Below are 26,211 nucleotides of genomic sequence, written 5' to 3' on the forward strand. Positions count from 1 at the left end.
ATGCAGAACACTGGGGTAAAGGCCGGTAGGTAAGTTTGGCCTGCGAAGACCAGTGAGGCTAGTCTTCCTAATTTTTTAATGAAACCTTCAGGGATTTAACCAAGAGCATTTTCTTTTTAAAAGCAAAAAACACCAGATGATCCTTAAAGTGGTAAAATTAGAACATCTAGGTTCCATTATTGTTATTAAAGTGGGAAAATGAAGTTGGAAGAATTATAAGGATATCAAAATATTTTTGCATGGGATGTTTGGTTTCTTTTTTTTTTTTTTTTTTTAGACAGTCTCATTCTGTTGCCCGGGCTAGAGTGCCGTGGTGTCAGCCTAGCTCACAGCAACCTCAAACTCCTTGGGCTCAAGCAATCCTCCTGCCTCAGCCTCCCAAGTAGCTGGGACTACAGGCATGTGCCACCATGCCCGGCTAATTTTTACTATATATATTTTTAGTTGTCCATATAGTTCCTATTTTTAGTAGAGACAGGGTCTTGCTCTTGCTCAGGCTGGTCTCGAACTCCTGAGCTCAAACGATCCGCCCACCTCAGCCTCCCAGAGTGCTAGGATTACAGGCGTGAGCCACCGTGCCCGGCCTTGCATGGGATGTGGGATGATTTTTAAGAACAAACTGCCTTAGTGCATGTTCTAAGTGTTAAAACGATGGTACTACCATATGCTGTGTGTAGAGCTGCCTGGAGTGGACACTGTTTTCCACTGCTAGGTGCAGAGAAATTTTTTACTACCAATTTGTAAACAGGTCTCAAGCTTGAGAATATGCATACCCTGTGAGAACCTATCATTGCTAATTCAGGAATGCACTCCATAAAAATAATCACAAGCACACACACATACACACAAAGTCCAAATCAGCACATTTTCTAAAAACTAGAAATATGTGTAATAGCCTCACTCAAAACTAAAGTTCTCTAGCTACAGGAACCATGGGCGTGACCCCAGCATCAAGGAAAGGGCCGGCAGGATACTACGAATAGGTTAAGACCACCGTGCACACAAATCATGGGTGCCTGGGGCTGCATGTGTCTACTTCACACTTCTGAGGATGTTTGTTTCTAGTCACCATTTCCACCATTCACATAATTAACGTTTTTATTAAACTTTTATTTAGCCTCATTGTAAGAATATAAGGGAGATCATAGATTTGATGTACGAAATTTTAAAATTCACACTAAAATACATTAGGAATAAAATGAATTCAACAACCCATTTTGCTACCTTTTGCTGAGTAGATAATCTTGTGCCAGTCATTGTGAAAAAATCTTTATTTTAAGAAAAAAATTTAGTTAACAAAAAATTTAACAAGTTTCACTTAGCAAAATACACCCAAAAGGAAATCACAGTACAAAGAAAGTTTTAAGTCAAGGCCTCACCAATTCCTACAGTATTAGTATTGTGTCTCAATTCTCAAAACTAACTCTTAAAAAACTTAAACTTAAACTAAAAGATTTTAAATGAAAATATAAACTAGAATGAACAAACATGAGAAATATTTCTTTTTGAATCAGGGAGCTAGCACCTTTGAGTTTTTCAAAAAAGCACGTCTCCCCAGTGTGTTCACTGCGATGTGGTGGCAAAAGGTCCATATTTAACATACTTAAACTACTGAAACTCAGATAACATCACTCTGAAGTATACTACCAAAATGTTAATTGAGAAAAGCTGAAAATAGTTTTAGTTTACCCAATATCACATGCTAGAGAAAAGTTTGCATGAGAAAACACTGAAGAGGTAATTTTTTTTATCCAAATTTCACAAACTCATGGTGCAAAATGGGTCCCAGAGCTTCCTCTAGAGTTATAACTGCTCTTCATTCGCTGCTTGTTGGCTGCCTGTGAAAATTTGATTGAAAAACCTTCAACATCCCTACAAAACTAATCGTATCCGCCCATGCTGTTCTGACCGCTGTAGCTAGCCCCGTAGCAGCCGCTCACTGACTGACTCTCTAGACCGCTGTAAGTGGCCTGGGCTGCCGACACCCCCATGCCTTGCATCACCTGGCTGCTATACGCCCCATTGCTGGCCCCCGTTGTCGAATTCAAGAAGAGTTCTATGTATCTGTGCTGCATGTTGGCCCTGTCTTTGGACATAGCCGCCACAGCCTCTTCGTGAGTGGCAAACTCCACGTCTGCTTCACCGGTCACTCTTCCATCTGGGCCAATCTCAATATGCACTCTCACGGGGTTGAGCGGAGAGAAGAAGTTGTAAATGTCATTCTCGGTTGCTTTGTAAGGAAGCCCTCTCATGTGGACGCAGTGCCCGGTGGTGCTCTGCACTGTGAACTCGCTGTCTCCGTATCTGTGGTCGTACATGCCTGAGAGACAGTAGCTGAGGTCTCTTCCAAACAGGTCAGTGGTGAAGCCGTAGCCATCGCTGAGGCCGCTGTACTCTTCATAGCCGCCGTAGCCTGCACTGTAGGCGCCGGGCCGCATCCTCTCCAGGCCCGCCTGCTTCACGATGCCAATGTATCTCCTAGCTGTGCCAGGGCGGTCATAGGGCCCCGGCCTCTGCACCGACATAAACTTCAGAGGGGGATCTGAGTAAGACCTGACTTCCTCCTGACTGCTCTTGAACACTTCGATATACCTGTGCCCTATCCTCTCCTTGTGCTTCCCCAGAGCCTTCTCAGCTAACTCCTGTGAGGCGAACTGCACAAAAGCTTCCCCTGTAATCTTGCCCTCAGGGTCCACAGGCAGTGTGATCCCATTTGGCACGATTTCCAACCCTGAGAAGAACTGGACAATTTCTTCCTTTGTGCATCCAAATGGGAGTCCTCGAAGACGGACGAAGCCATCGTTGGCGCTGTCGGCACTGTTGGGACCGCTGTGCTTCAACACCCAATCCATCTCGGTTCTGTGGGACTTGAACACCTCGATGTACCGGTGTCCCATGCTTTCCCTGTCTTTTTTCAGGGCCATTTTTACATCATCTTCTGATTCAAGTTCAACAAAAGCCTCACCACTCTGCCTGCCCTCTCTAGTGTAGATGAAATGAACGCCTGCGGTCCCATCACGAATCGTGCAGTCGGAAAGGAAGTTCTGCACGTCCTCAATAGAGCAGGACCAGGGCAGGCCACGGAGCTTGACCACAAAACCTTCACCTCCCTCGGGGCCTAGCATCATGGACACTTGGCAGGGCAGATGTCAGACAAGGTTAGGCACAACTTTTTTTGAGGCTGAAAAGAAAGCAAAAACTACTTTACATAAATTTTCATTTAACATGCTTAACAAGAATATGCACTAAATATTATTTCCCCCATTTTATATATGAGGAAGGCAAGCATGAATGAAGTTAAGACTTGATCCCAAGTCTTTCAAAGAAAAAAAAAAAATAACACTGCCACTCAGATTGAATAAGAACAAATCAGGGGCCTAAAAAAAGACAAGCAAATAGAACAAAGAATAAAATTTGAAATTTAAAGAGCAAGATGTGTTCTGGAGGCTTTAGTCAGCAACCTAAAATCTATAAATTCTAGTAGCCAGTTATTACAGGTTTTAGAAGGGAAGAAAAGAGAATGAATTTGGAAGCAATATTCAGAGAGATTAAGAATTTCTCAGAACCGGAAGAAAACAGATGGGATATATTATGGTTATCAATCAAGTAAAAGAAAGATTCATATAAAGTTGGTCCCTTGAACATAGAGGAATCTAAGTTTTAGTCTGGTTAGAGCCAGCAAACTTCCTTTTTAGATTTGTATTTATTCCAGATACTTGCAATGATGAAATGTGATAAGACCTCTTCTGGAAAGTTTCTCCCTCAACTACAGGCCTTACATTTAACCAATTTGCTTGTTTGTGGCTGGATACCATATAAGTAAAAATAAGGGACGAACACAGCAGATGGTTTTAAAATCACAACACAGAGTAGCATTTTCTTTGACACTGGGGTGAACCAGAATCAGTGTTCTTACTAACAACAATGCTGCCAGGATACAAGACAGCAATGGCTTCCAGAATTCAAGGAGGTATCATTTTGTCCCTTAATTGTCATTCAAACAAAATACTAGTTAAGGGTGAGGCCAAACTGAAGCAGAAAAGCTCACCAGCAGAATATTAGCTATGTACACTACAAATAAATGCAGAAACCAAATTATATGATTCACAGGTTCACATATAAATAAAAGGAGCAACATAAAATACCTAAGTGGTTAAGGCTCAAAAGGAGCACATGGAATACGTGTAAATTTAATGTTTCAATAGTGTCCCATTAAGTGTAAGAGATGTAGCCATTAATACTGGTGGTCTTTTCAAGAAATGTGGTTTATCATGTAGAAAAAGATTAAAGAGCTCCTTAAAAAAAAAAAAAAAAAATCCCCCCAAACCCACAATAAAAAACAGACAAAAAGCAGGGATAGGTAAGAAATGGAAAAGCAAATCTGTCATCAATAGATGTTCAACCATAGTAGCATCAGGGAAAATCAAACTAAGGAAAGAGTTACCGTTTAAGCCCATCATATTGCTAATGATTTTAAAATTTCATGTAGCCACTGTAAGCAGTGGCGTTTCAGTAGCAACAGAGCCTGATTACAAGAATGTCCCTTGCATGCTTATTTTTAATACTGAAGAAGTGAAAAATATTGTGATGAGCCCCAGTAATCAAAGTGTAAACAGCACAAATAAAACAGATCTACACGTAATAACCTGAAAGCATCAAAAAGACCTAACACTGGGAATTTACTCAAGAGTTGTGATTAGGAATGCAATTACTTTGAAAGGCATACAGCCAAGGTAAAACCACCCTGGCTGATTAGAGTGGCGCGGAGCAGGCTCTAGGGAGAAGAGTCAGGGGGGACTAACCTGTACTGCTCATGCCCCCCCCACTTACAAATGTATTAATATTCACTGTGTACATAAGTTGAATAAACTTTTACTGAGCTTTGGTTTGAGAACACATATGGATCTAGCTACCAAGTTACAAATTTTAAAATAAAAGTGCTTTTTGAGAAGGTAACAATGAAGGAAACAAACACAAGCACACTTTTTTCCCCCCCGAGACAGTCTCACTCTGTTGCCGGGGCTAGAGTGCTGTGGTGTCAGTTCAGTTCACAGCAACCTCAAAGTCCTGGGCTCAAGCGATCCTCCTACCTCAGCCTCCTGAACAGCTGGGACTACAGGCATGCACTACCACGCCTGGCTCATTTTTTCTATTTTTTTTTTTTTTCAGTAGAGACGGGATTTTGCTCTTGCTCAGGCTGGTCTCCTGAGCTCAAGCAATCCTCCCGTCTCGGCCTCCCAGAGTGCTAGGATTACAGGCGTGAGCCACCATGCCTGGCCACAAGCACACTTTTTGCTCTCCACTCCTGAAGGCCTCAGTCACCTCAGTGTAGCAACACTGGCAAAAAAAAAAAAAAAAAAAAAAAAAAAAAAAAAAAAAAAAAGTAGCAGCTTCTCCCTCCCCTGCCCACGGAGGATTTTGTGCTAGCACTTCACAATTTCCTTCTTGGGGCACCAGGCAAGTTTTCATTGTGTGTCTTGGGTGATGGGTTTAGGCTCCCAGAGTAGGTGGAGAGGGCTCCTTTAGGTATTGACTGTCTTGTCTTTGACCCACACCTCCCTCCTGATGCTCCTCACTCCTGCAAGAATCTGGAGGCTTCACTCAAGTTCTGTTCCCAGCCTTAGGTCTAGTCATCCTTCAATGCCTGTGAGGTTAATCCATAGCCCCCCACCATTTCCCCTGGACCCCTACTATCTCCCATGATCAACAGCCCCCAGGAGCCTTCCTAGGCAGTGCTGTCCCCAGTGACTCCAAAGTCTAAGAGCGACACTGTGGAAGTCCTGCTCTGTAATCACATCCTCCTGCCTCCCCCACAACTGCCATCCTCCCTCATAGAGCCCTCAGCTTCCTTTCGAACAGCCCTCAATTCTTGCTGATCCAACTTAGACCCCACGTATCGCTTCAGTCCTTCCTCATACGGAACTCACACACACGTCTTCACTGTATGTGCCCAGGAAAACCAGAGCCCTGGAAGATTCCAAATATCTGTTTGTTCCATGGCTGTTTCACACAGCTGTACACAGCCAGGCAAAATGGCGACTCTAGACTAAGGTTTCTCAGCCTCAGCATTGCTGGCATTTTGGATCAGATAGTTATTTGTTGTGCAGGGCAGGCCCATGCACTGTAGGATGTTTCCATCCACTAGATGCCAGTAGCATTTCCCACCTAAGTTGTGACAACCAAAAATGCCTCCAGATGTTCCCCTCGGTCTAGAGCTGCCCTCAGTTGGGAACTGATTTAGAAAATCAGGGTCACCAGCCTTAGAGCAGACCCTCAATACCACCCAGTCATACCGTGGATCTCTGCTCACCCAAAGCCCCCAGCTGTGTAGGGTGGCCTTACATACTGTCGTCATCTCTTACTCTCAGTTGATCACCTTCCACTTCCAATAGGAATGGGGACCTCCTGAAGGTCCCTCAGAGTCTAAGAATTTGTAAACAAGGAGCGGCCTTTCCTTACAGTTGAGATCATTATCAACAGCTCTGCTCTGGGTCCCAACCTCACCCACCCTATGAAAATTCTTCCTTCTTTCCTCTCTCTCCATTGTGCACTGTCTCCTTGGCAATCAAATATGCTCAGGTCTAACCAATCACGTTATATGCCCTTCCCCCCGTGCCAACTCTGCCTCCAGCTACCTGCTTTTTCTTCTAGTAAAATCTTGTCAAAAGGGCTCTACTGATGTCACCTCCAACCCCCATCATCATAAGGGCATGATCCCACTTGTGCCAAGGATCTGCATGGGAAGAAGACCAAGTGTTTTCTTACTTTCATCTTACTTGTTCCCATAGCAGGATTTAACCATTTCTTCCTGGAAATCACTCTCTCCCCTTCACTCCTAATGATGCAACTCTTGTTAGGGATTCCTATTAATTTTCTGGACATTCTTTCCCAGTCTGTAAGTCCTTCCTCAAACATTAACTGCAGGGATTCACTGGGCCCCATTCTCTTCTAGGTGTCCCCCCATCTCCCGGAAGCCCAGAGTGGCATACATAACCCCACTTCCCAGCTCCCCTCTCTGTACCACAAATGATCTTGGCATTTTCTCTTCAATTGTATTCCAATTGCAGCCTTACCTACACCCAAAGGCTCTAGAAGGAAATTGAACTAATCCTTGAACCACTTCTTCCAAGCCCTCAAATCCAATCAACTTTCTTGGGAGATCCCATTCTCCACAGGACCCTCACCCCTAAATCCCATTATAACCCGGCCTTTTCAACAATTAGTGTCAAACAGCTCTACACTGAGTCCCTAACACACTGAATGACAGAGTACTGAGCACAATAATTCTTTTCTTTGTAATGTGAATTATCAAACCGTAATTTTGTTTCTGCCTTTCTCTCATATTCCTCCCTCATTCCAAGTACCTACAATGGCCTACTCAAGGCTACCCTTATCCCATTTTAGAAGTTCCCCAAGCATTAATGGCTAGCACTTATTGCAATCCAAACCACAGCTCAAATGTTCTTTTAAAACTTACGTTACTGTCCTGTTTCCAAATCCTCACTGGTTTCCCACTGGCCTCAGAAAAAGGACCACAGGAATAATGGGGTCCTCAGCCTGCAACACTTTCCTGTCTAGCTCACATCACTTCCTTTTTTTCCTCCTGGAATGTGCCATGCTCTCTGCTCCCTCAGGGATGTGACGCACATGGTTGAGGCTCTCACTAATTCTCTCTCTAAATATACTCTGCCCAACCTTCTGTCTAGCTAAATCCTGCTAATCCTTAAGGTCTCAGCTCAAATAAATCACCTTTTTATAAGTCTTCCCATTCTGCACAATGGGAAGACTGCACACCCTCATAGCACTCTTGCTGTGATCTGTATAAAAGGTGCCTTCAGACCCACACTGGAAGGCTACTGGGGATAGACTGTGTGTGCCTGTTCTGTTGGCCATTGTGACAGCACCCTCAGCACAGGCCCGACCCAGCAGGCCCAAGATTAGCTAGGGATTAACTGCTGACCATGTAGGGTCAACACCTTCCTTGAGAATGTGGCAGCCTAGCTAGGCTGACAGACATGCAAGAAGCATAAAAGAACATTAACATTTCACATAAGAATTACTTTAAATGCCTGCCAATAACACCTTACACGTTATATCCTTGTTTGTGTAGTGGTGAGTAAAAAAAAATTAATCACACATTACAAATGTTTCAGGAAATACTTCAGAAATAAAATGATTTTCTCTGAGGGCAAGGTGAAGAGAGCATTCTTCTCTAAAACCCGTATTTATGTTTAAAACATTGTCTACTTGTACTCCATAATTAGCTTTCTCTTCCATTTCTCAGAAGTCCCAAGACTTTTCATTAGCTAAAACTCAACTGAAAAGAGTCCCACAAAAATTTAGTGAAAAACAATTTTTTTTTTTTTTTTTACTCCAGGAGCCTATGAATACAACAAATCAAATATAAACACTGTAACTGAAATATGACTTTTCTTAAAATAGCTCACCTTAAAGAACAACCTTGAAGCCTTCTGTGGCTGACACTTCCAGTAGGTAACAAATTGTCCTAAAAAAACAGAAACAATATTGGCGGTAGGGCCTTGGAACCCCTGCATTCAGCAGAGTGGCAGGCAGTCTCTGGGGCTGGGTGCTTTAAATTCCTCCAGGCAAGGTGGCCGCTGGGAAGCCCTTTATAGCCCCAAGGTTGACACAATTAAACCTCCCGCCCTAACGGCACCTAGGTGGTTTATCTTTTCATAGGGTAATACAGAGCACAGCAGAAGGGAAACACCCAGCTTGTGAGTCTACAGAAAATGCAAAGCACGGGAGAGTAAATTTAAATATCGAGGGCAGGAGCGGAGAATAGAGGGAGGAGGAGGGGCGCCGGCTCCGCAGGGGCCAGGGCTCTTCTGGGATGGGCACTGGCAACAATGCTTACTAGACCTCACTCAGCCAGATTTACAAGAACCCCTCTGGGGGCAACGTGGAGACACACCCAAAAGACTCCAAGTTACTAGGCAACTTTGCTGAAATATGCTTTTCAGTAGGAAAATTGTAAGCACTATCATCACCAACATTCACGTGATAAAGCTGTCCCCAAAGGACTAGGACATGGGCTGAAGACTATGGAATTCTTATGAGAACTAAGCTGCGTTCTTAGTTTTGGAAATATGAAATTGCGAAAGTCAGTCAATTTTGTTGAACCTGTTGTGTTAAAATAGAATTATATCTGCCTTACAATTTCCTGTGTTTATTACATGATACTATTGGGAGGAGCTGTACACGTGAAAGTATTACAGTTATTAGGAAACCTATTCAAGAAATGGGATAGTTTCAAATACTCTGGAACCAGGGCTTCTAGAGGCTGTAACCACCCATAGTCCCCTCCCCTTTTCCCCCAAGAGACAGTGGAACCCAGTCATCTTAGCTTGGTCCACTTCTGCCTTGTTTACTCCAGCTCCTTCCAGGGTGATTGAAAGTTCAACACCTGGGACCTCTCTGGGGACACGCACAAGCTGGCAGCAAGACCCACTTTACCCCATTTCGGACAAAACCCCGTGAGCCTGTGGGCCGTGGCACTGCGTAGTGAAGGCTGACAGAAATCCCGCAGCACTATGAAACCGCTGGAGGACTTTGCTCAACTCCCCCTGGCGACGGGGTCGAGATGCCTTCCAAGTTCTAGATCTGTGGCTTCCAAACGTGCTAATGCACGTGGACCACCCACGGATTTCGTTAAAACACACACCCTAAAACAAGTCAGAGTGGGGACCAAGAGTCCCCCTCTGCAAAGTGCGCTTCACCCCCCCATCCCCCGCACCGGTTAGACGGGATTTACACTTGCCTTCAGGCAGATCCAATCAAGATAAACAGGGTGCGCCTAAGAGTACTAGGACTAGTTACGTTTATTTGCAGAGAAAATAGGGCGGCTTAAGCACCACCCAGCACATTTTCTTTTGTTCAGCACAGAAGCCCGGGTAAGACCTAAGCTTCACCTACTTTACATATCTTTGTGCTCCGGGGAGGCCAGAGGAGCGCTTTAACTAGGAGCCCACCCCCTCCCTTCACTCCGAGCACAAATTTTAACCTCCAGACAGCTGGGAGCACACACAGCAGGGTTGTCCCGAGTGCCTTAATTACTCAGATAGTTTGCTCCTAAACCAAAGTCCACGGGAACCGCGGCCTCAGGACTATGCCGCGGACTGTTTTGTTCTAAGACTTACCACGGAGGAAGCAGGACTGACTTCTATGAAGCAAGCAAGGCTTACAGCCCAAGGCCCACAAGTTCCACCCGAAGCTTAACAATGCAGAGGGCTCCGAGGAAAATCCAGGTGCATCTTCTGTTTGTTCTTAACCTGAAACACAAATTCAAATGGCCAGGGGCAAACGTTTTCTGCTAGGTTGGAAACCTCAGGGGCGCCGCTGCGCGTATTTTGGCGGGAAGCACTGCTGAGGTCGTGTGACAAGGTAACTGCGTTCCCGCGGCCTCCACCTGGCGACCCGACAGCCTCAGGACCGCCCGGCCCAGCAGGAAGGTCGGCCCCCGGGCCCGCGCGGGCTCGGGCGGGAGCTTCCGGGCGGGGGGCGGAGCCAGCAGCGGGGGTAGGGCGGGGCGGGTCCCCGGCTCGGGTGTGGGGGAGTCCTGGGACCGCGAGGGAGTGCCTCCGGGGCGGGGGTGGAGGAAAGGAGTTGCCCCGCGGGCCTCCAGGGACCCACCGGCAACGGGTGGGGGTAGGGGTGACTTCCCGGGACCGCAGGGGTTGGAGCTGTCAGCCCCCGGAGCTCCCAGACGCGTGGGCAGGGTACGGGGTGGCGGGAAGAGGGAAAGGGGAGCGGCAGGACGCGGGCGGGGAGAGGAGGGGAGGGGAGCGGAGCGCCCGGGCCCCGCTCCTCGGGTCGAAAGGGCAGGCTGCCGGGGGCCTGCACTCGGCGGCTCACCACGCTGGGGATGGGCAGTCGGGACCTAGGAAGCGTGGGGTCCGGAGTCCGGGAAGCGGAGGCCGCGTGATCCGAGGCCGAGAGCCGGACGTGGGTCACGGGGTGCAGAGGAGGAAGTGCCCCGCCGGGCCCGCCAAGATGTCACCAATGGGAAACGCGTGCCTGCAGGTGCGGCCCCCGGCCCGCGCGGTCGGCCAGGCAGGAAGTGGAGGAAGGAGAGAAGAAAAGCAACGAGAGAAGGAAGACAGTTCTCAGTGAGTTCTCCAGAAAGGAGCCGAAGGAGCGAGCTGGGGAAAGTCCAGAGCACCAGCTAGGGAGGGAGCGGGTGGGGAGACCGGGACGGGCATAGCAGTGTGGAAGAGAAACCGCCAAACTAAAGGGAAACTAGTGGATATACAATACCTTCTTTTGTACATTTGACCATGGACTCACGTTAATAGTTTGCATAACCAAACTGTTATTGCAATTTCTAAAATGCAATTTCTAAAATTTATACTTAGCAAGCAACTATATTTTAGGAACCTTTGAATCTTAAATGATACGGGGAACAATTATAAAGCAATTGTAATGATGTGAGCAGTGACTGGATATTTAATATTAGGAATTACAAATTTTGCTGTTATGCTACTGTAATCTTATTTCTTTACAAGACCCTTTATAGGAAAGAACGTACTAAGTGAGAATATGATGATGTAGACTGTGGGAAGCTCTACGAGGACAAGTGAGCCAGTCCTTCCTCTGAACAGTTCCAAATAAAAGGACTGAAGTGCCACTTACCGATTAAAATAAATTTAAGAGCTTTATCAAGGATCTACAATACACGGGACATAATTGGCTCATGATTCAAACAAGTTGATAAAAATTTATAAATAAGACAATAGGGGATATTTGAACATTGACTAGATGCAGTAGAATTATGTTTTAAAATAAAGTGTGATGGCTACGATTTGTTTGGAAATTATCCACAAGAGAAGCAGTAGGTGGGGATGTAGGGAAAAACTGTCCATGACTAGTAACTGTTGAAACTAGGTGACAGGTACATGGGAGTTCATTTTAATATAGTCTACTTTTGTTATCTGAAATAGTCCACAGTAAAAATGCCACCAACACCGCACTACCTCCTTGCTTATTCTTACTATCAGAGACTGAGGACAATTCAGAGGACTCAAAAATCCATTCATTCCAAGGAAAGTGAGAAACAGACACCAAAAACACATTTAAGAGAATAAAGGAAAATTAGCCAGAAAATTGGTTTGTTTTCAGAAAGAGTACCTAATATGAAAATGGTCTGAACTGCTTATAAGCATTAACTTTGTTTCTTAAAATCTTCCCCAGATATATATTCTCGGTATTTTATGATTGGCATGCATATATCACTGATTTTATTTGAATGCATTTGTTGCACTTGAGTAGTTTTCTTTATGCCTTCTTCCATTAACTGGTTCATGACTCAGGCAAGGCAAGTGTTAATTATTGATCAGTCATGACATGGGTGGTGAGGGAACAATGTGTACAGAACCCTGGAGCCAGAGGATCAAGTTGTGCCGATTTTGGGAGGGGGTGGCAGAGGAAGGTTCTTCCTACCCTTGAAGGTCTGGTTTGGTGTTTTGGACGCTATTCTAAGCCCAGTGGGAAGTCACTTAGTTGTTTCAAAATGGAATGTGGTATGATTTGAGTTTTGCTTTTTTTTTTTTTTTTTTTTTGTTGAGACAGAGTCTCACTTTGTTGCCCAGGCTAGAGTGAGTGCCGTGGCGTCAGCTTAGCTCACAGCAACCTCAAACTCCTGGGCTCAAGCGATCCTACTGCCTCAGCCTCCCGAGTAGCTGGGACTACAGGCATGCGCCACTATGCCCGGCTAATTTTTTCTATATAGATTTTTAGGTGTCCATATAATGTCTTTCTATTTTTTGTAGAGACGGGGTCTCGCTCAGGCTGGTCTCGAACTCCTGACCTTGAGCAATCCACCCGCCTCGGCCTCCCAGAGTGCTAGGATTACAGGCGTGAGCCACCGCGCCCGGCCGAGTTTTGCTTTTTAACAGAACATTACTAGATGCTATCTCGAAAATGAATAGTGGGGGCCGGGCGCGGTGGCTCACGCCTGTAATCCTAGCACTCTGGGAGGCCGAGGTGGGCGGATCGTTAGAGCTCAGGAGTTCCAGACCAGCCTGAGCAAGAGCGAGACCCCATCTCTACTAAAAATAGAAAGAAATTATATGGACAGCTAAAAAATATATATATATAGAAAAAATTAGCCGGGCATGGTGGTGCATGCCTGTAGTCCCAGCTACTCCGGAGGCTGAGACAGTAGGATCGCTTGAGCTCAGGAGTTTGAGGTTGCTGTGAGCTAGGCTGACGCCATGGCACTCACTCTAGCCTGGGCAACAGAGTGAGACTCTGTCTCAAAAAAAAAAAAAAAAGAAAATGAATAGTGGGAACAGACACATGGAGACAAAATGAGAAGCAATGAGACAAATCCAGGAAGACTGAAGTGGGAATTGCAGAATGTGAAAGGATTTAAGTGATGTGCAGTAGATAAAAATTTACCAAACGTGGAGAGATCCATTCATTCACCAAGAAATACACTGTGCACTTATATAAGATGGAGACACTGTGTTAGGGGCTGGGCTTAGATAGTGGGAAGGATAAGCATAGTTCCTGCCTTAGTGAGTCCACAGAACAGTGGACTAGGAAATCAATAAAGAAATGCACAGGCAAATTTATGACAAATTTTGGCATTAATAAAAAATAGAAAATGTGGATTAGCTCAGATGGGGTTCTGAGGAAGAGACATGCAAACAGCCAGGAAGCATAAACAGGGTAGGTGGGAACTGAGAGTGACAGAATTCCATATAGAAAGAATAGGAACTCTTCCCCCCCCCCCCATGCCCATAAATAGCTAAGGTTTAAAACAAGTAGAAGTTAGAAACCCATATTATTCTGTTTCCTTTGTACATTACCTATGTATTCCCTCTGGATACTTGTTCAAATTCTTTCTTTCTTTTAATGCAGCTCTTTGCCAGGATTATGTTTTGGTGTTTGTTTGCTTTGTAGTAATATTTTTATTTGTGGTGAATTCTTTTACCTTTTTTTTTTTTTTTTTGAGACAGTGTCTCACTCCATTGCCCTGAGTAGAGTGCCGTGGCGTCAGCCTAACTCACAGCAACCTCAGACTCCTGGGCTCAAGCAATCCTTCTGCCTCAGCCTCCCGAGTAGCTGGGACTGCAGGCATGTACCACCATGCCCAGCTAATTTTTTCTACATGTTTTTAGCTGTCCAGCTGATTTCTTTCTATTTTTAGTAGAGACAGGGTCTCGCTCTTGCTCAGGCTGGCCTTTTAAATCTTTATAGTCGTTTTTATTAAATTAAATTCACCAAATAGAACTTAGGATACAGTTTCTGGGGCTCATGCCTGTTCATATGAGGAGCACAGATGGGTCTTGGGGGGGAAACTCCCTGTCTTGGTATGGCATGTGAACTGAGCCTAGACCTGTGTGTCACTGGAAATTGGATTTAATGGCCTCAAAAGTCTCTTCCAACCCAGGAATTTTGTAACGTCCCAAGTCAGTGGCTTTTAAACACTTCTTGAAGTCAAGGATTCACTTAAATATATGATGCAAGTCTGGACCAACTTCATTGAAAAAAAAAAAGGGGGGGGGGACCAACATAACATAGTTGTATTTATTTAACTTTTCAGGGGCTCATGATTATGAAGTGTGAGAGTTCTGACCCAATTTGCATAACATGCCAAGCTGCATACACAGAGCTATCCTAAGAGCTATTAAGGTCCAAGAAGCTGTAGATGGATCATTAACATTTTAAATGTTTATGCCATTACTAATTTCTATCCAACAAAGCAGGTCTGTCATGACCTGCCTGCAACAGGAAAGCTGTTTTCCATTACTTTCTAGCTATCAGGCCCTTTAGCTTACTTGATGTAGTTAATAGTTAAATTTATCTACAATGCTTGAAATAAACATAAGGAACAAATTTTTACCCAACATGGAACAACTGTTGCTTTGATATTGACTGTATTTTGCAAATGAGTCAAGTATCAAGGTATCTCAGGGAAACAAAGGAAAGCACAAAAATGTATGCATCTGGTGAGGATTCTTTAAAATGTTCATAAAAGGAAGCACTATTAGACTTCTGTTCCTAAAGATAAAATCTGTTCTCAATGAGGGAAAATTTCATCATTTTAGATTAATTGGAGGCTCTCTCCCCATAGTAGGAAATAAAATCCACGCTTAACTAAGAAATGGGTGTGTACAGATTCTGCTGAAGAAAAATACAATTATAGGAAGGTAAGATTCCCAGACTACCTCCTGTAACCCTGAGCAAGCAGCACCCCGGAGTGATGCAGTCAGATCCATGAGCTGGGCAGAAAGGCTCATGGTGCCCACAGCCCCTTCAAGGAAGGTATCCCCCTTGGGAGCCTAGGAGGAATGGGCCTCCGTGGAAAACTGACACCTTGTCAGGTTCCAAGTAGCCTGCCACAGGAGCTGAAACTGCTCCTTGTTTGTAGCTCAGGAGACCACAGCATTCTGCCTTGGGGGAGCAGAGAACAGCTGGGAGAAGGAAAGGAACATGGCAACATACAGGAGAGGGGCTCAGCACCCAGAGAACACACCACACCTCACTCAAGCAGGTTTTAAGACACCAGAACTGCTGGACAAAAACCGTAATTATTTTCACAAAGAAAAAAAAAAAAAAAAACAACAAGAGCACTTTTAGATACTCCATTACAGAATAAAAACCTTTCTGGTATAAAAATTACTGAGTTTTAAATGTATCAGTTAACAAATGGGAGAAATGTCTCAAAAAAGAAAGAAAGAAAGAAAAGAAATAATGGGGGGAAGACATACTTTTTCCAACGCAGTTTTCTCTATATTCTAAACTTAAGAGTTTTATTAATACCAACATATGCCTGGGTTGTATCTTTTTAAAATGTCCTGATGGGAACTACAGAATTGAGCTTAAGCCAGGAAAATTCCCTTCCATTCTTTATCTCTTCTCTTGCCTCCATCTGTGTCTTTTTCTCCTTCTGGAATTCCTATTATTCACATGTTATTTCTCCTGTCTCAGAAGGAACCAACTCTGTCAACATCTTGATATTAAGACTTCTAGCCCCCAGAACTTTGAGAAAATAAATTTGTTGTTTAAGCCACCAGTCTATGGTACTTTCTTTGGTAGCCCTATCAAACTAATACAGCCAGATACCAAAATCAGACAAAAACATCACAAGAAAACTACAGACTTACAAATATATACAGGCAAAATTCCCCCCAAAATACCAAACCAAATCTGGCAACATATAAAATGGATTATACACCATGAACAAGTGGGATGTATCCCAGGAATGGAAGGGCGTTTCAACATAAGATTGTTATGGAAGTAGACAGTGGTGATGGTTTCACAACTCTGTGAACATACTAAAAACTTCTGAATTGTATATACTTTCAGATGATTAATTATATGGCATGTAGCACCAATTTAAAAATTTAAAACATTATATTTGTCAGTCATATCATACTTCTATTGGACAGCATTATTCTAACTAAATATCATAGAGCAGAAAAGGGCCCTCAATTAGAAGATTAAGAGGAATGGAGATGTCACTGATAGCTCTCGTGTATAGATACAATTAGATTTATAAGGAGACACAGTGTGATGTGTAATACAGATGGTCCCCAACTTACAATTTTTCAACTTTATCATGGTGTGAAAGTAGGAACTATACTCTAAGTACCTATAAAACCATTGTTTTTCACTTTAGTACACTATTCAGTAAATTACATGAGCTATCCAACGCTTTAATGTAAAATAGGCATTGTGTTAGATGATCTTGCCTGACATTGTAGGCTAATGTAAGTGTTCTAAGCATGTCTAAGGCTAAGTGTATTAAATGCATTTTCAACTTATGATGGGAACATAACCCCATCACAAGTAGAGGTGCATCTGTATTTATACTAGGTGAAGAGTTCTGTAAAAGGGGCACACCGTCAGGAGAAACCTAATTAAGAGTTGAGTTTTTAATTCCAGTCTGTCACTCCTTCCCTACATGATTACTGCTTTTTGTGTCATGTTTAAGAGATCTTTTTCCTAGCCCAAGCCCCTATGGTTATTTTCTTAATGTATAAAGTTCTGTTTTGATTTGTATTTTTACATGTAAATCTATAATCAACCTGGAATTGATTTCTATTTCCAAAGTTTTAGAATTAGTTTATCAAGTATCACTGGCTAATTTCAACCATAAAACTCAGATTCAAAAATCATAACCAAAATATTAGCCAACCAAATCCAGCAATACACAAAGCAATAACATGACCAAGTCAGGTTTATTTCAGGAATGCAAGTGTAGTTGATAATTTCAAAGTCAATTACTGTAATTTCTCATATTGATATGTCAATGGGGACAAAGTATGAGGAAAGATAAATTTTTAATGTTTTATGAGAAATGCTAAGTTGAAGTTGTGTCAAGAAAGAATTGGAACCAGTCTGAACGGCTCTCACTGGCCAAAAATTGGATAAGCTGAGCAAAGACAGTAAAAGATGCTGTGGATTAAAATACATCCTACATATTAAAATCTATGACTTCATAATGATACTAGAAAAAATATCATTGGCTACCTTTGGCACATGATAGGGATCCAATTCATTATGCTGGATATTGGTAAACATAAAAAGGAATAAAAAACTTGACCTGCCTTTAACATATAAAGTACATCGTAGAGTAATCAAAGGATTAAGAAAATACAGAAGTATTCCTGCTAATAAACAAGAAGGAATATATAATTAGAATATCACTAATTTGGAAACTACTAAAAAAATGATGGATCTAGGTAATGATCATCAATATCTGCTAACATCACAAAACAGAAAACACCAACCAATATATGCACACAGCACCTTAAGAATGAAGTATTCTTTCCAAAAACTCTCACTGGAATCAGAACTACCTCTAGAGGTAACTACCATTTTATAGGAAATATAAAGAACAGAGACTCAAGCACTACCAAGAGAATGTAACCAGAAAAACTCAAGAGTGTAGGGAGGGAACTGCACACGACATTACAAATATACTGTAAGGATGGATCCTTTAAGAAAGGGGATCCATTAGATCAACCCTGTCTAATGCAACAGCTATTTGCCACAAATGTGGCTGTTATAAATTGAGACATGCTCTAACTGTAAAATTCACACTAGATTTTGATGGCTTCATATGAAAATGTTAATTTAAAAACATATGCAAAATAATATTGTGGATATATATTAGTTTAAATTATTAAAGTGAACCACATCTATTTCTTTTTACTATTAGAGAATGTAAAATTGCAGATGTGGCTTGCATTATATTTCTATCAGACAGTGCTATTCTGAATTAAAAAAATAAATTGAGATACCTATCAAATATAAAGTATAATCTTGTTTGGATCCTGATTTAAACTAACCAGCTGCATAAAAATATTTTGTACACAATCAGGGACACCTGAACCCTGAACACTTAGATCATCAAGGAATTATTTTTTTAGGTGTCATAATGGTACTGTTTTAAGAGAGTCCTTAGAAACACAGAATAAATACGAATAAAAATCTTACGGGTCTGGGGTTTGCTGTAAAATAAGCCAGAGTGGTCTTGGCTGAGCTCAGTTCTTCCGCTGCCCACCCTGTTGTCCTCCACAAGAACAATGGCTCAGGGCAACCGGTTGTGGGCACGGGCACTGGCAGAGGAGGGCATCCCTGTCTACCGGAGACTCAGTCCTGTGTGCCTGTGACTTTCCCCAGCATCCATTTTCTGAGCTGTACCGTGCAGATAATACAGCAACCCCATTTAGAGTAGTCATGAGCAAGTGATTTGAAAATGGGGTAAAACACCTACCTCTCTGTGCCTGGACCCAGAGTAAGGGTCAATTAATGTGGTTCACTTAAGAGGCAGAGAATCAGAGCTCTGGTAACGGGAGAGAGGATTGGCGGGGAGAGAGGATTGGCGGGAAGTCACTTCCAGGGAAACGGATCCGCCCATTTCTGCAGCCCCTCCACTCCACTGGGCTCTTATCTCTTATCTGTCTCCAGGATCTCCCAAGATTTGGCCACATGGGAGAACTAACTCCTCCTATTTACCCAATGTTTTGCCTTAGAGTTTTTACTTGATTTTATGTTTAAAGGGAGGCTTTACAACGATATCCCTTAACTGAAAACTAGAGTCGTTTGCCATTTAAAAAAAACAAAAAAGGTAAATACTAAAAAAAAAGAATGTCATTAGATTAGAAAAAGGATCATAATATGTAAACAATAACTCTAACCACTTTACAGAAATGCTTACAAGAACATAAGACCTTAAAGACAAAAGATGAACTTGCTTAACATCAGTAATAAAGCAATCTCTCAATATTCATTAAAAGCAGAAAGTTTGCTCACTTATTTTAAAACGAAAAAACCTTGTATAGAAATTAGCACTGAAAACATCACTTTTCAATGACAGATCTCAATATATTTTTTGTCTACTCGGAGAACCCGAGAAATTTCCATTCTTACTGTAAGTCCAGAAACAAATACGTAGTTAACTTTTAAAAATATAACTGAAGCAATAGGAAGAATTATATTTAGATCAGTACTGCTCGGATGACTTTTTGAATCCAAAAGATTATTTGCAGCGTTCGAAACTCTTCCCGCTCCGCAGGCTCCGGCCGCCGGAGGCCAGCCGGGCCCCAGCGCTCCGCCCACACTCCCGCCCGGGCGGTTCCGGGAAGCCGCCGCCGAGGCCGCCGCCGCCGCTCGAGCCCCTCGGCGCGCGGGCCCCGCTACGCAGCGGGCCTGTAGTCGCAGGGAGGAGGCCCCGGCGCCCCACGGGTAGTTTCGAAAACTAGGAGGCGGCTCATTCGTTTGTCCTCCGGCTGCCGCGGGAAGGAAAAGCCGCGGAAGGGCGCCCCGCGAGGCAGGCCAGGTTGGGCTCTCTGCCCTCCCTCCCGGACACACACCACGCGCCCAGGGGCGGTCGGGCGGGCCGGGTCCGCGACCAGGCGGCCCGCGGAGGCCGGGAGAACGCGCCATGCGGGCCAGGGCCGCGTCCACAAGTTCCCCAGGAGCAGTGAGGAAATCAGCAGAATACATTTAAAGACACAAAGAAGTAAAGCTCGTGGAAAAAGAAACGGCCGACTAAGCCAACGAGACAAAGATTTTTGCCCCAAACGCCAACACGATACCTTTACAACAGGAGACTACGCAGAGACGGCGGCTCCGAGCACACGCGCCGCCGCCGAGGAGGAAGAAAGGCCCCAAACCCGCGAGCGGGGCTCTAGCGGCGGGGCGTGGGAGGAGGGCGGAGTCAGCTTCCCACAAGAGAGTCTTGTGCAACTCCCGGCGCCCTCGGCCACGTGAGCGCACAGCTTTCGTTTAAAAAGAGCCCTCCGACGGCCGCCAGTGCCCCACCCGGAGTACCGGCTGCCGCTCGCCGCCCTTCGTCCCTTCCTCGCCTCCATCCCAACCCCAAATCTCAGCCCGTAGTCCCCACCCCGTAGGACCAGGACCTAGGCGGCTCCTGAACTCACACACTGCCTCCCCGATGCCAGTGGGCCTCAGTGCCCGCTCTGTCCCGGGTGTGTGCGGTGCCTGAGCTTGGATCCCGCCTCCCGGATCTCTAATCCCAGGCCACGGTCCCCACCCCGCTAGGCCCAATTCCCAGTTGGTCCCGGGTGCAAGGCCCTTGACCTCGGCTCTCACACCTCAGCCTCCCGGTCTCCACCCCCGGTAGGTTTAGTCCCCGCTCGGTCCGGGGGCGCGGACCTCGACCTCGGATCTCGCCTTCCAGATCCCAAACCTCAGCCCCGCGGTCCCCAGCCCCAGTGGGTCTAGTCCCCGCTCGGCCCCGGAGGTGCGGCCCTCAACCTCGGACTCACCGCCCGCCCGCTCCGACCGCCCCTCACCTCGGGCTCGGAGTCTCCGCGCTCCAGCTCTCACATACGACTCCTCCGTCGTCCCTCGCAGCACCTAGAGGAGGGTGGAACGCAGGAGACTTGGCAGTTGTGGCTGAGGCAGTTGAGGCTTGTTTACCATCACCATGGAAACCCCCGGCAGCGCGCTCTGGGCGGGGCTTCTCAGGGGCTGCGTGAGGCGCGCGGCGGGCCGAGACCTCAGCTCCCGCCCGTCGAGCGCACGCTGCGCTTCCGGAAGCCCTCCTCCTCCCGGCGTGCTCAGCCCTGGCTCGGCCCTACACCCTGGGCACCCAGATACGGCAGCCCCAGGAGCCTGCGTACCCACCCCGCTGCTAGCTGACAGCGTGACCGCGTGGGGTACCCCTCGAACCCTACCTTCTTCAGAAGACGCAGCACCGTCCTGCTTCCACGACGGAGCCGGAAGGACGTAAGGACCGCGGCAGGGCGGGACCCCAGTGGCTGGCATCCGGGGGCGGAGCCGCGACGGCGCCATTGTGACGCGCCCGGAGCGGAGCCGTTGATTGGCCAGCCGGGAGCGGGACGGACGGGGAGGGCAGGGTCCCGCTAGCGGCTCCGAGTCCCTGGCGGACACTGATTGGGTTAAACCGGCTGAACGCGGAAGCGTGAGTCCAAAGGACGCCTGGTTTGAAGACCAGCATGAGATAAGAAAATGTCCTGCTCGTGCAGGAAGGAAGGAGCCCAAGAAATCCAGAGGCAGCCTAAGGCGTCTCGGAGGGGTTGGGTTTAGGAGGGATTTCTCAGGTGGAAGCAGCTCGCGGGATGATCCCGTAGGGTGAGAACGCCCCAAAACCTCAGAGGGTGACTCAGAAGACACAGGGCAAGTGCAGGATTTTCAGTCACAGGGCACCTGAGCGCACAAATTTTGGTGGCTAATGGCTATGCCTATTGAGGCAGCGGAACAGATTTTTCTTGATGCGTTGTAGGGCTAATAATTACTACCATTTTATTTTGGTGGATTCTTAACAGATGTGAAGGCATTCATCACAGGTTAAGCTGAACATTAAAAATCACCAGAGAAATAAAAGGAGTACTCAATGTCAAATTATGAGTGGTCGACCGTGATGAAGGAAGGAGCAGTTTGTCAGCAAAAGCTGGTTCCAGGAAAGAAAGAATGGGAAGAGAAAAAGGAGCTGTCAGAAGAGGTGAAAATGGCCAAGGAGAAAAATAACTTGAGGCAAAAATTACAGAAAACAGTTTCTACAAAAATCAGATATTCTTAGGAAGCCCTACAATGACTCCATCATACCTCATAATGTATAAAGATGTTTCTGGAGAAAAAAATTTGAGTAGTCAATCTGAGTCAACTATTAAGAAAATTATACCAAAAAAAAAAATGTAGCAATGTTTCAGAACTTAGGGACTGTGAAACCAGCTCCAAGCAGATATGTTCATGCAATCTTTTCATTAAGAGGGCCTCTGAGCCCAGTGGGCTCTTTGATGCCCTCAAGCCTGACAGTTCTCCACTATCCATCAATGATGCAATAATCTTTGAGGTAAACAACACTATTTGGGGAACCTGGAGTCCTGAGAGCAAGACTGGATCAGACCATGGGGTGATCAAGGGAAGTCCCTTCCTTTCCCTGGGCCTCAGTTTCCTCAGCTGAACAAAGAAAAAGCCCATGATTCTGGCAAGAAAGGAGCCACCAGGCTCAGTAAAGCAGGTCAGGCATGGGAGGAGGGAAGACTCCTGTCCAGGCCTCCCTTCCCCCCCAGCCCTGCTCAGGACTGCGCCTAGGACTCTCCAAGGTGGATTCGGCCCATCCAGGACAGAGGGCAGGGCTCACTCACAAAGTCCCCGTGAGGGGCAGCTCAGCAGTGGGTTCCCCACCTGCTGCCCACTGGGATGCTGGGAGTCTGGTTCTCAGAACCTGCTGCCCGTCTGCCCCTGGCCCTGTCAGCACCCAGCACACAGTGCAAGGGGTGGGGAGGCAGGGGGATGGGGGTGCCCAGCCAGATATGCCTACCAGTGACTGGGCATCTCCTGGGGCAAGACTAGGGCCTTGGCCTGGTTATAAGCTTCCTGCTGTCCTAAGGAGTCATTCCAGGTATCCACTATATCTTTTTCAGCATTGAGGACCAGCACAGTCACATGTAGGCAGGCCTTCTACAGTGAGGGATGGTGTCACTCAGACTGGTGCCACGGGACCTAGGCCTTTTCCACAAATGTCTGGCTTCATCTAAACAGCTGGCAAATGCTCACCCACACCTGGTCCACTTGGACTACATCCTTAGCTGTGGTTCTTTCTTTCACTTGCATGTCCACAAGTGTCCTACCTAAGTTCTGAAATCTAAAGAGTCAGGCTTCTTGATTCTTAAGGGTACCTTCACAGAGGTGTACCTTTAAGATCTGTGGTTTAAGAACAATTAAATTCTCCACAAATGAAGATCATTCCAAAATGTTGCCTCTTACAGATTGACCTGCTTGTTTATTTCCTGTTGTTTATATACATTGATTATTATCACAAATTTAACACTTTTCAATAAATATTTTCAGTTAAAAAAATAAGCTCCTCTCTTTAAAATAACTAAAAGTGGAATTGTAATGTTCCTAACACAAAGAAAGGTTAAATGCCTGAGGTGATGGATACCCCAATTACCTTGATTTGATTAATTCACATCATATGCCTCTATCAAAACATCACATGTACCCTATAAAGATATACAACTATTATGTACCCATAATAATTAAAAAGAAAAAACTCTCTAGAAACCACACATCGTACAAATGGTACAGAGGTTTGAAACACCTGGAGTCTATTAAAGTCTTCCAGTTCGTAGTGCTTGAAAAGATCACTTTAATTAATAAAATTTGACCACCCCCCTCCCCATGGCAAGGATCACCAAGGCTCAGAGAAGTCTCTTGCTCAAAATCTTGCTATTTAACAAAATTGTTAGGCTGAGTGCGGTGGCTCACATCTGTAATCCTAGCACTCTGGGAGGCTGAGGCAGGAGAATCCCTCAAGGTCAGGAGTTCGAGACCAGCCTGAGCAAGAGCAAGACCCCCATCTCTGCTAAAAATAGAAAGAAATCAGCCAAACAACTAAAAATAAAAAAAATTAGCCGGGCATGGTGGCACATGCGTGTAGTCCTAGCGACTCGGGAGGCTGAGGCAGTAGGATTGCGTAAGCCCAGAAGTTTGAGGTTGCTGTGAGCTAGGCTGATGCCACAGTACTCTAACCAGGGCAAAAGAGCGAGACTGTCTCAAAAAAAAAAAAAAAATTTGTTAAATAGAAGTAACAATAGCTAACACATTGCACCTTCACTGTGCTCTGCACTATTCTAACTCCTTAATCGCATTTAAACCTCATCACAACCCAGCTGTAGATGGCATTTACCCCATCATTTAATGGAAAGAAAGTGAGGTACAGAGTTGTTAACATTAACTTGCCTAAGGTCACTCAGCTTCTAGTTAGATCTGGGCATTGGACAGAGGCCATCTGGTTCCAGGGTCAGTGCTCTTAAATGCTGTGTTCTAGATCCTAGTGAGAAACAGGTCTTTCAGACTGGCTCACAGGCCTCTCCTTTGCCTCCCTTTCCCATCTGAGAGGAGAATGAAGGAAGTGAGAAAGCCAGTTGAACTGTCCAGCCACAGTATAGGCCCCGTCCAAATGTCACTTTTTTCCTTGAGGCCAGGTGCTCTAGTAGCAGAGATGAGGAGTAAGATAACCCAGGTGGGAAGCAGGCAAATTCAGCAGTCACAGCTTTGGTTAATTTTATTGATTAATATAGAAAATTGCACCTTTGAAGCAGCACTGATGCTCACTCAAGATGTAACCCACCACCAGGAAGGCTGGACCCTGGATTACCTGTAGTTCTTTCAGAGAACTTTACGGTTCTTTCAAACAGTACTTTCTTATGTGTTAAATAGTGAAAGAGGGGTTATGGCATGCCTGAGTTTGTTGGTTACTGGCTTGAATTAGTTTCTTTGCCCAACAACAGATCACAGCTGGATTTCCCCAAGCAGGCCAGGCCAACAACTAAAGCCCTGGCTTAGATATAAGCTAAGTTCTAGCTCTGTCTCCATTTGGAGTTGTCAGCTTTTTGCCTTACCATGAGTTTTCCCACCAAAAAGTATGTTTTGTTAGATGCCTTCACCTCTGTGGAGCCCCAGAAGAGTCAGAAAACTTCATGTGAATCAACGTATGTGAGGGCCAGGGTAGCTTGTAGCTTCTTTTTCTCTCTGCCTCTCTTTCTCTCTCAGTAACTTCCATTTTTTAAAAATTATGAAACACTTTAAGCATACAGAAAATTACAGATAGTAATAAAACAATTTTAGCAGATACTGACATTTTGCTCTCTCTCCTTTTATTGTTTTTGGACAAAAAATTATAGATAAACCAGTGCCCTGAGGTGCTTTTCAACTCTCTAAAAAGCATTACTGCCAGGCGCCATGGCTCACACCTGATCCCAGCAATCTGGAGGCCAAGGTGGGAGGATCACTTGAGGTCAGGAGTTTGAGACCAGCCTGAGCAAGAGTGAGACCCTGTCTCTACAAAAAAATAGAAAAATTAGCTGGGTGTGTTGGCGTGTGCCTGTAGTCCCAGCTATTAGGAAAGTTGAGGCCGGAGGATCGCTTGAGCCCAGGAGTTGGAGGTGGTAGTGAACTATGATGACACCACTGCGCTCTAGCCCCGGCAACAGAGGGAGACTCTGTCTCAAAAAAAATAAATAAATAAAATAAATAAAAAAGCATTACTGTAAATAAAATATCTTTTGAAATTTCAGCAAAATTTTGAAAATAATATACAGTCAGTGGGGAGTATTGAAGTTTTAGGGTGAGTGAAACTTGTGATCCATTTACACAAATTTCTTTAAAGAATATTGCTTCTGGGCTGGGTGTGGTGACTCACACCTGTAATCCTAGCACTCTGGGAGGCCGAGGCGGAAGGATTGCTAGAGATCAGGAGTTCAAGGCCAGCCTGAGCAAGAGCGAGACCCTGTCTCTACTAAAAATAGAAAGAAATTATCTGGACAACTAAAAATATATAGAAAAAATTAGCTGGGCATGGTGGCACATGCCTGTAGTCCTAGATGCTCGGGAGGCTGAGGCAGAAGGATTGCTTGAGCCCAAGAGTTTGAGGTTGCTGTGAGCTAGGCTGATGCCACGGCATTCTAGCCCGGGCAACACAGTGAGACTCTGTCTCCAAAAAAAAAATATTGCTTCTGGTAATGTAGTTTGTGTGTGGGGTGTGTGCTGTCTTGACCCAGTTTCTAGGCTGTGGCTAGAGGCCAGTTAGTTGGTCTTGAGCAGCTGATTAACCCCATACTCTCAGCCACCTCCTTGTCAGGCTCCCTCAGTGGGGCCATTGTGCCCCAGCCTAATCACTGCAGGGACAGCTTCCATGCCCTAGGGCCCCCTGAAATTACTCAAATTCGCCAACCCTAC

The 26,211-nt window shown here is 45.2% G+C and overlaps 1 protein-coding gene across 5 annotated transcripts; it reads right to left on the reverse strand.

Annotated features, from left to right (window-relative positions):
• Positions 1–847: 847 nt before the first annotated feature.
• On the reverse strand, positions 848–21,225 carry HNRNPF (heterogeneous nuclear ribonucleoprotein F). Of its 5 annotated transcripts, XM_069461191.1 has the most exons (6): positions 21,180–21,225; positions 20,796–20,859; positions 10,876–11,037; positions 10,161–10,292; positions 8,448–8,506; positions 848–3,181 (listed from the first exon to the last, which is right to left on the reverse strand). In XM_069461191.1, exon 6 carries the CDS (start codon positions 3,126–3,128, stop codon positions 1,881–1,883), a length of 1,248 nt encoding a protein of 415 aa, XP_069317292.1. In that variant the 5' UTR covers positions 3,129–3,181; positions 8,448–8,506; positions 10,161–10,292; positions 10,876–11,037; positions 20,796–20,859; positions 21,180–21,225; the 3' UTR covers positions 848–1,880. The 5 variants fall into 5 exon arrangements, with proteins under 5 accessions (XP_069317292.1, XP_069317290.1, XP_069317294.1 ...); XM_069461189.1 differs by lacking the exon at positions 10,876–11,037; XM_069461193.1 differs by lacking the exons at positions 20,796–20,859; positions 21,180–21,225 and adding an exon at positions 20,076–20,764.
• Between the last annotated feature and the right edge of the window lie 4,986 nt (positions 21,226–26,211).

Source organism: Eulemur rufifrons, chromosome 28 (genome assembly GCF_041146395.1).
Source record: "Eulemur rufifrons isolate Redbay chromosome 28, OSU_ERuf_1, whole genome shotgun sequence".
NCBI classification, from domain to species: Eukaryota; Metazoa; Chordata; class Mammalia; order Primates; family Lemuridae; genus Eulemur; species Eulemur rufifrons.